This window comes from Cannabis sativa, chromosome 4 (genome assembly GCF_029168945.1).
Source record: "Cannabis sativa cultivar Pink pepper isolate KNU-18-1 chromosome 4, ASM2916894v1, whole genome shotgun sequence".
NCBI classification, from domain to species: Eukaryota; Viridiplantae; Streptophyta; class Magnoliopsida; order Rosales; family Cannabaceae; genus Cannabis; species Cannabis sativa.
The window spans coordinates 67,108,789-67,118,781 of record NC_083604.1 but is presented as its reverse complement, the minus strand read 5'-3'; the positions used below and the strand labels follow the sequence as shown (position 1 = coordinate 67,118,781).

Below are 9,993 nucleotides of genomic sequence, written 5' to 3'. Positions count from 1 at the left end.
AATTGTCGACTGAATGTCGACAGGATGTCGATATTTTGTCGACATTGTTGAATTGTGTCTGCTTTTGATAATGTCGACATATTTTTAAATTTTTTTGGCACCTTTATTTATTTGTTTTTTGTTTTTTCAGATGGCTCCCAGACTCATTATTCCAGCACCCGAGCATTTTACTAGCCGCGTCACATATAGAGGCACTGGAGTGTTTGCAAAAATCAAAGCTCGTTTTGAGGAGTTCAACCTTAATAACACGGCGAAGGAAAGCCGTTTCAGGAGCTTCTGGAATGTCGTACCCTTGACATTCTCCTCGGTGTTATTTCACCAGCTGATGCTCCACAAAATGAAAGTGGATGCTCAGGAGGAGTTGAGGATGCAGTTTTATGTTGGTCGGAAGGAGGTGAGATTCGGGGTGCTGGAGTTTGCCCTCATTACAGGCCTAGACTTCTCCTCGGGGCCAACAGAAGAGGAGAAGGCTGCGCAGGTCGCGCGCTCGGGGTCAGACCGATTGATCAACAGATATTTCAACCGGTCTGATAGTGTGAAGACAGAAGCACTCCAAGATAGGTTCACAAACTGTCAGAACCCGGAAGACTTGTACAAGCTCGGCTTGTGCTTGTTTGTGGAGTCAGTGCTTCTGGGCCGCGAGGCAAACGCGCTGATTACGCCTCACATACTTAGATATGTGGAAGACCTCGAGTTCTTCTTCCGGATTCCTTGGGGGAAGCACTCATTCGCCAGACTCATGCACTCACTTCAAAAAGACATGTTGAAACAGAAGGCCAACTACGAGAAGAAGCTGAGTTCGGATGTTCAGCACGAGTGCAAATACACAGCATATGGCTTCGCACCTGCAGTACAATATTGGGCGTACGAGGCCATTTTGGAGGTTGGGAAGAGGTATGGCACGAATCACGGGATTCGGTTCCCCAGGATGCTTAGCTGGACGAGCAAGGGCGATATTGGGAAGAAAGACGTCAGCGCATTATTTTCTAGACGGGTATGATTTTCACTTATGTTCAGAATAATTATTTAACATAAATGCTTGTAATAAATGCTAAATGGTTTTATTTTGATATTTTTTGAACCATGAACAGAATCTTGAAGTGGTGAAGGGGCTACTTCCACGGACAGAGGAGGAGGCATTTGTGAGGACCATATCTTACGATGGTGTGGAGAACCTGGTTGATGATGGTGTGGATGACACAGAGGCTGAGGCAGGTAGTCAGACACTCAGGAAACAGACACTCAGGTACCAATTTTTGGAACTTTTTTTTTATGTCTTTATTTTTTATTGTTTTTGTTTTGTGATATTTGTTACATTGTGGAATTATCGTATGCTTACCGTATTTTTTTGATATATATTTTTTCAGGCCACTGGTTCAGAACCTCAGCCCAGTGCACCATCTTCATCAGGCGTTCGGGGTGCCGAGTACACTGATTTAGTGGCGAGGTTGGATAGGATCGAGGCTGACACTCAGGGTCTGTATGCTGCTCATGTCGAGCTGAAGAAGGCATACGAGACCAGCCATGTAGAGCTGAAGGGTGGTCAGAACGTAATTATGGAGCAGCTCAGAGACATATTGGCCATGTTGAATCGTCCGCCAACGACAGCTTCAGCACCGGAGGCCCCAGCAGATCCATCTACCCCACCACCAGCTGCTTCACCCCCAGTAGAAGAGGAGGAGGTCTTCCCCGACGATTACGATCCTTATGAGGGAGCTCCAGCGACTCCGATCGAGGCACAACCTCTTATCCATGTACATGACACCGAGTCGCAGGGTGAGATTCTGTCGATAGAGGCACAACCTGCAGTGGTTAAGAGTCGGAAGAGGAAGAGAAAGCCTCCTGTATGGTTCGGTGACTATACGGAGATGAAGAGGAGACATAGGCCATCTTCGACTTTTGATCCCCTGGAGCCACCGGATGAGAAATTGTTAACCACTTTCCGAAAGTGGTGTGTTGGACTCATTCCGAACCACCGACTTCGGGATTTGAGAAGTGGTGATTACGGTCCAGGATTCTTTTGGATAATGCTCACACCAAAGGAATGGCTTACAGATGACGTAAGTAAAGTATTTTATAATATTACTTCACTTTACAACTTTATGTGCAATTAATATATTTTTTTTGTCTAACTGACATTTCCCTTTATATGCAGCATATAGATGCAGCAATGCATATGCTGAGGAGGCGACGCACCGACTATCCACTGACATTTCCTCAGAAGGGTGTCATTCTCTCCACATTCGTGACCACCATGATCAGCAGTGCATGGACGAGCCACAGGGGTCCGAGGAAAAACTTTGTGTGGGAGGATTATATCCTGGACTACTGCAGAGGGGTTCATAAGGTATTGTTTTAGTAAGATTTTAAATGTTAATTGTTTGGGAAGATTATTATGGTTTGTTAATTGTTTCGTTGTTCTCTGTAATTACAGTCCCAAGTCTTTGAGAGATGGAGGGGTAACGAGTTTATTTACTTCGTTCTGAACCTTCCCGAGGCAAGGCACTGGGTCACACTTGAAGTCGACATAGAGCTGTGGAAAATTAATGTCTACGACTGTGATTCCAGCGTCTGTTATTGGACCGCCATGGAACCCATCCTGAAGACTTGGGGAGAACTGCTACCCTCGCTAATCCTTGCAACCGGGGAATTTCCACATAACAACCAGATCATGGCGTTAACTAACAGGGACATCACAGTGCTTCCAAAAATGTACTCGACTCGAGCCACTCACGACTTAGTTCCGAAGTCAACAACCAGGTACATAGCGATAAAAAAGTACTATAGTATTAAAATATGTTTACGTTAGACTGACTTTACATTTTATTTTGCATTTAGTGGTGATTGTGGCGTCTATTGCATTGAGTATGTGGAGCATCTCATGATGCAGCGTGGATTGACCGATGTGACGCCAGACCGGATAGCTATGTTTCGTCAACGGTGGTGTGTTGATTTATTTTACCAAAATGTCGGCTGATTATATGTGTAATTATTGGGACATTGTATATTTTGTGTAATTAACATTACAGTTATGTATATATAGATTTTCTTTTCGTTCAAATTTTGATAATTATTCGTGGTTTCAAATATAAAATATCAATATTATTCAACAAAAAAACTATTAAACCTAAAAATAATTAAAATATTTAAAAAATATTCAACCTCAACAAAAATAACTATGACAAAATATGCATCATTACAATATATCAAATTTCCCAACGAATACGTACAAGACGCCTCAAATGCGGGCTTTGCATGTTGCTCTGTTGTGGCCTGAACTGCCACAGCGGCTGCAGTTTCGTGGTACATAACCTTTTTTATCACCAGACGGGAAACGGTTCTCCCGTCTTCTTCCAGCGTTGCTTTTTCTTGGACGACCTACAGGCTTCTTTTCCACAGGTACCCCAACTTTCATATTCTTGATGTGTTCTGGGAGAACCCAATCATCCTCGTCACCAGCAAGATTGATGGTATCATCGTAAATCTTCCTCCACGTTTCTTTTGAATAATAAGGTGAGCAAAGCGTGTACACACTTGTGTTCGTTTTCAATGCCGCGGCACATGCATGAAGGCAAGGGAGTTTCAATAACGTGAACACGCTGCAGGTGCATGTTCTTTCAACTAGATTCACATCACCACCTCTTTCACCGTTAGGTCCCCTACCAACGTTATACAAATTGGCTCCATTTCGTTGGACGCGCCTGTACCTTGCATTTTCATGAATTTTTGCCAAGTTTTTTTCAAAGAGCATGGCCAAAGGGGTGGCACATTTGTCAGCATTTTCGAGGCGATCAGCGAACCACGATTGGAGTGTGAACCTGATAAATTCAACCAAAGTAGTTATTGGATATTTCTTGAACTCTTCTATGACACTATTGAACCTTTCAGCAGCGTTGCTCGTCATGATGTTGTATCTATCGCCCAAACAATAAGGGTGAGCCCACTTCTCAAACCCTACACTCTCCACATATGCAGCAATGGCCGGATTCATCTTTCTAAGCTTCTCGAACTCTCTATCGCATTCAGTCTTCGACCATGCGTAAGCAACATTATATATTTGGTTGTGAAAAGCATCAGTCTTGAATTTGGCGTTCACGTTCATAACAATGTGGTGATAGCATGCACGATGGACTGCTTCGGGAAAAACGAGTTCAACAAAGATGATCAATGCTTTGATGCCTATCTGACACAAACACTAAGTTCTCAACCACGCCAATTGCTACCCTCAACTTCTGTAAGAAATACGTCCAGGAGTCGTTATTCTCACTGTCAACGATACCATAAGCAACCGGCAACAATTGGTTATTCGCATCGTATGCCACAGCAACTAACATTATACCGCCGTACTTCGTCTTCAAGAAGGTGCCATCGATACTCAAAACAGGACGACAAAAAGAAAAGCCCCTTCTACATGCACCGAGTGATATAAAACAGTACTTGAACCGCTCATCCTCTAAGTACAAGTCAGTAATGGTACCTGGATTCTTCTGTTCCAGCATGTACAAGTACCCAGGAAGCTTCATGTATGAAAACTCAGGCGTACCCCTAGCATACGTAAGTCCCATCTCCCTGCACCTCCACACCTTCAAATAACTCATACTGATACCATAGTTGTCAAACATGTCCCTCTGTATGTCTTTAGCCTTGTACTTAGTTCCATCTTGGGTGTACTTCCCCTTAATAAGGTGGCCAACTACCCATGGTGCCGCTTGACGGTGATCTGAACGTCTCGCATTCAAGTTACATGTGTGTTCATTGTGAAATACAGTGACCTCAAAGTTTTCAGAATGCATCTTCTTCCTCCCCCTCAATCTCCATTTACAATCTGGAGCCTTGCATGTAACGTACAACACATCAGGGGATGACTTCTTCACCATCCACTCGAAATTGTTATTAAGTGCAAACCTACCCACTACTTGTCTCAGTTCTTCCTTATTTTCATAAAAATTACCAAGCTCTATCACCCCTGCTTCCTTACTTTGTAAACAAGTAGTTAGCTCATGATTTTCCATTATATCTTCCTTTGTCCACATGGGAGCTTTGAACTTGGTACAAACTTCAAAAGAGGAGAACGTTGAGAACGCTGCTTGACGAGCATGTTCTTCAGTTCTGCCTTGTCGACTACTGCTAGTTCCAGGTGTAGTGCGATTTTCACTACGAGGTTGTCGTTCTCGCTGTGTACCTTGGTTACTCGATACACACTCTAACCTCAACGATGGTCCCGCTACGGCTTCATCGACTGCCAAATCATGTTCATCGTCCATATTCAAATCTACAATAGGATCGTTATTGTAGAAGGGTGTATCGAACTCTTTAAACTGATGAAATCCTGTCGCTTCTTGTTCTTGCCCTACATTGGTCGGAACCTCTAAATTGGTCGGAACCTCCTCATTCACACCAATCCCAACATCTGTTTCGGGAACGCAAGACCCTACCACACTTCGAGGGAGAGGATTAGTAGGCGGCGTAGGCTCCGAATTCCCAACTTTTCTCACCTTGGTCACGAATAATGGCATAAACTCTGTATTTGACATTGTTGCCCTCATCTCTAAAAACGTTCTCAGTTGGCGTTCTCTCTTAATAACCTCTGGCGCAACCATTTTTCCCTTCATGTACAAGGAACAAATCTCCAACTTTAAATCATACGCTACCGGATCAACTTCCAACTCTTCATATAAAATTTGTCGCAGTTCTTGTAGGGTTGTCTCAGTTGTAACTGTCAACGTCAAGCTGCTATTTGCTTTGTAGATCCAATTATAATTCTCACATAACCAAACACCATCGTACGATACTACAAGGAACACTTTCTCTCCTGCAATTGCAAACCAAAAAAACAAGGTGAGTAAAGGAAAAAACACCCAAAAAAAAAATAAAAATCGACATCCCATCGATATCAATCGACATAATGTCGATAATCACAACATCAGAAATTAGGGCACTAATTGTCGACATTTAGTCGACATACTATCGACATACCGTCGACAACCACACCAAGCATGCTCGCCATCGACATAACATCGACATACCATCGACATTCAATCGACAAACACACAGTGCATGCGTTTCGTGTTTTACGGTTACACATTTAATGTTAATAAATTTTACCTACGTTCCCAACAACCCTTCCCAACTGACACGTTGCATGTCAGACACGTGTCCTATCGACAAGCTGTCGACATGACGTCGACATGGTATCGACAAATGAGTTAGCAGTGTCACTAAATTGGCATGTTGTCGACATCATGTCGACATAGTATCGACATTCAGTCGACAAATACACCATTTCATGCGTTTTACCTGTACAGTTACACGCATTTAATGACCATTAAATTTTCATACATTCCCAACATGTTTACTGCTCTATAAAAGCAAATCCCTTTCTTATTCATAAGTGCTCTTGTCTTCTACTTCTCTCTTACTCTTAAAAATTTCTCTTATTCTTAAGTTCTAAATATGGCCCCAAGAAAGAACAAAGGCAAATTCCCCATCTTAACTCCTGAAGAGCTGAAGCAGGAGCCTGATGTTGGCATAGTTACTCCTGAAATGCAGAAAGTTTTTGACGCCCAAAGAGCTTTCGAAAGAGAACGATGTGGGAACGAGTTCAGGTTCAGGCAACTTGAAGCACATTTTTGCAAAACTGGTGTATGGCCGGCTCCACCACCAGGGTTCCCCGAAGGATGCCGTCGTTGCAAACTAGGCATCTTTAACGGTAAACCGGTGAAGCCTGGAACATTATGCAAGTATTGCAAGGCTCACCCACAAGCCAAAGAATTTTAAAACAAAATAATTTGTTATGTTATGGCTTGTGGTGAGTTTTATTTAATGTTTGTTTTTTTTTTCTTATGAACTTTATTTTCTGTTTTTTTTTATGTTTTTTTATGTTATGTTTTTTTTCTAATTTTAATGAAATTTCCCTTTTATTTTATGTTATTTTAATGTTATGTTATGTTATTTACGGCTTTTTTTTCATTTACATCGATATTTTGTCGACATGGTGTCGACAAAATATCGACAACATCTAAAAAAGAGATAAACGCTTGTTGTCGACATGCTGTCGACAACTATCGACAAAATGTCGACAAATTGTATTTAGTGGGTTTGTTGCTTAATGTCGACATAACGTCGACATTATGTCGACATAACGTCGATAATGGTCGTCACTGACCTTTCCTTTTGTAATCATCGACAAACCATCGACATATTATCGATATATCATCGATAACACTGGAAAACCTGCATTCGATCGAAAACCGGATCCGCCGTATCTCAACAATTTCGGACCAAAAACAAATGTAGTTCCAACAAATAACACACATATAACAATTTTAAACTACATAAAGTCAAACAAAATGCTTAAAACACAACTTACCCATTATAATGGTGTAAGATTCTTGAGTGATATTGGGTTGTGCTTCGGTTTTCCACCAACACCCACCGAGAAAACAATCATTCAAGAGGGAAGAAAGAGAGGGACGAGAGAGTGGGATGGACAGAGGGAATTTTTTTGATAAATTTTTCAGTTTTTTCTAGAGAGAGAGAGTGGTGCACAAGAGAGAGGGAAGAGGGAAAAGAGAGAGAAAGATCAATTTCAGATTTTACCTAATTTATTTTTTTTTTTTGAAAAAAAAGAGTAAAATGGGAAGTTCATGTAATTAATGGACTAAATTTGTACAAATTAAGGGAAGGTATAAATTTTGATATGGCTTGTATTATTAAGGCCAAAAAATGAAATTTCCCTAATAAAAACCTTAATAACACCTTAAACTAAAAAAATCAATATATTATTATTATTATTATTAGACATTATAATTTTTTTTTTTTGGTATCAAATTATATTGGTGCCACTGAAGCTCGTGTTTTGATGCATATTTACAACACATTTTATTTGGCATGGAAGATCTATTCTTCAATCTTCGTCAAAGGGAGAAAAATATATATATGTCAAATTTGGTGTCAATTCAAATGCACTGACTAGATTTGATGTGACTTCATGTGTTTATTCAAGTACCATCGGTTCATCGCAAATATCTGCCCCTCAAATTCACTTTAGACCCTAAAAAAAAAATATGTATTTAAAAGAAAGAAGAGAATCCCATAAAAAACATCCCCAATAAAAACACCACCCTCCAAAAGTGTTAAAAATATCAGATATTTATTTCAGTATAAGACTGATATTATTATTATTATTATTATTTTTATCCATATAGTTTTTGTCTTTAACCCCTAAAAATAAACTTATGTTTTAGTGCAGTACTCATCCAGCTTTTTCATCCAACACCAAATGAGAAATTTGTAGGGAAAAAGAAAAGTAATTCAAAGAGAAAGTACTTGTGGTAATCAGCTTTTTCTTTTTATTTTTGTATTTTACAAGAGAAAAAGAAATTAAAAAATATATCTATATGAAAACAGAGGAAGCAATGGAATATCCAGTAAATATTAGCCGGTTGAAGAGGGTCTTTTTCTGATGTCAAAAGATGGTAAAACAAATAGATGAAAAGACTTTAATAATAAAAAAAGAAAGAAAAAAAGTGCGCGAGACCAGTAACCGGGAAAACCGGAAACAGTAAGCCCGATCATTAGGGGGATTTTCTTTTTCTTTTTTATTTATAATTTACATAATTATAAATTTTTGTATCTGTGTAATTTGAAGTTCTCCAGCTTTTAAGTAAGTGATTCGGCAAAATTTGTGTAAAGCAGTGCCTCTAAACAAATATTTAAATTATAATTATTTTTCCACTCTTGACCGGCAAGGACCAATACTAGCCAGTAAATCTGTCAACCTACTATTTGTCCATTATTTATTTATTTTTTTTACTTTTTAACTACAAGTTAAAAATTTGTTTTTATATCCGGGTCTTGTATTCCATAAATCTTGCTTTTGTTCCTAGGTTCGAGCTTAGAAGTGGTAGTGCCTCCTCCTCTCATCTCATCCTGTCCCTTAATTTGTTTTTTCAATTAAATAATATTTATCGTTAGGTCCTTAAATTATGCAGTTATGTATCATGTGCTTTTACTATGTTTATTTATTATTTTATTTATTTGAAATGGAATTACTATATTTATTTGGTGCACTAAAAAACAACATAGAATATGTTGCTTTTTTCATTTTATTTTTTCCTTATGAAAAAACTAATAAGGTCAAATTAATCGACTTGCTGCTAACAACTCCAAGCTTAAATCTACTTAAATGTTAGACATAGTAGGGTTGTTGTATCATGAGTCATGACCTATACCATTGATAGACTTAAAACCAATATTATAATTAAAAAAGAAGAAGAATTTATTATCGAGTAAGTTAATCTTATTTTTAGGCAAAACAAAATTTGTGATTAAAAGTAAAAATATTGTAACTAATTATAAATCATCATTTTTATGTATTTTTAGTCACAATACTTGCTGTGACTAAAACTAAATTAGTAATAACTTGTATCTAAATACTATGTTTAAGTCACAAGTAACATTTTGTTGTGATTAAAAATCACATTTAGTCACAAAAAAATTATGTTGTGACTAAAAAATTATCACCAAAGATAACAACCTTTTGTAGTGTATAATATGTTAACCAACTACCTTCTCCAGTTAATTAGTTAATTCAGTTTTTATTGTTTGTTCTCAACTGTAACTAATTCTGTTACACTCTTGTTCTGTTTTCTTTAGTTTGTTATTTCATTCCCTCTGTATCATACTCTCTATAAATAGTGAAATGGTTCCTCTCTTTGGTTTTAACCTTTACAAGCCTTAGAGACTTTGTATTCATTGTTTTCTGTTGTGTGCTTAGTATTGATAGGTTCATACATGGTATCAGGAAGCCATTGATGCAAGTCTCATATGGATCCTTCAATTCATGAAAACCCACCACGTTCTGCTACTCAAACTCAGGGACAAAGCTCCGGCAATGTCCTCCCCCAACAACACTGGAATCCTTTCCAGAATTCTCTAAACTCCTCTCTCACAGTCAAACTCGATCGCACCAACTTCCTCGCCTGGAAATCT

General features: G+C 38.9%; 1 protein-coding gene across 1 annotated transcript; it reads left to right on the top strand.

Annotated features, from left to right (window-relative positions):
• Positions 1 to 430: 430 nt before the first annotated feature.
• On the top strand, positions 431 to 9,742 carry LOC133037091 (uncharacterized). The gene is made up of 5 exons (XM_061113908.1): positions 431 to 2,060; positions 2,156 to 2,347; positions 2,435 to 2,760; positions 6,465 to 6,605; positions 9,658 to 9,742. The coding sequence occupies exons 1-5, from the start codon at positions 1,557 to 1,559 to the stop codon at positions 9,740 to 9,742; spliced, it is 1,248 nt and encodes a 415-aa protein (XP_060969891.1). The 5' UTR covers positions 431 to 1,556.
• Positions 9,743 to 9,993: the final 251 nt, after the last annotated feature.

What these genes read in the sequence shown, in the direction of transcription:
- LOC133037091 (XM_061113908.1), top strand. Translation starts at nt 1,557, where the DNA reads ATGGAGCAGCTCAGAGACATATTGGCCATGTTGAATCGTCCGCCAACG. An exon ending in AGGAATGGCTTACAGATGAC is followed by an intron (nt 2,061 to 2,155) that starts GTAAGTAAAGTA and finishes CTTTATATGCAG; the next exon opens with CATATAGATGCAGCAATGCA. An exon ending in GTTCCGAAGTCAACAACCAG is followed by an intron (nt 2,761 to 6,464) that starts GTACATAGCGAT and finishes TATGGCCCCAAG; the next exon opens with AAAGAACAAAGGCAAATTCC.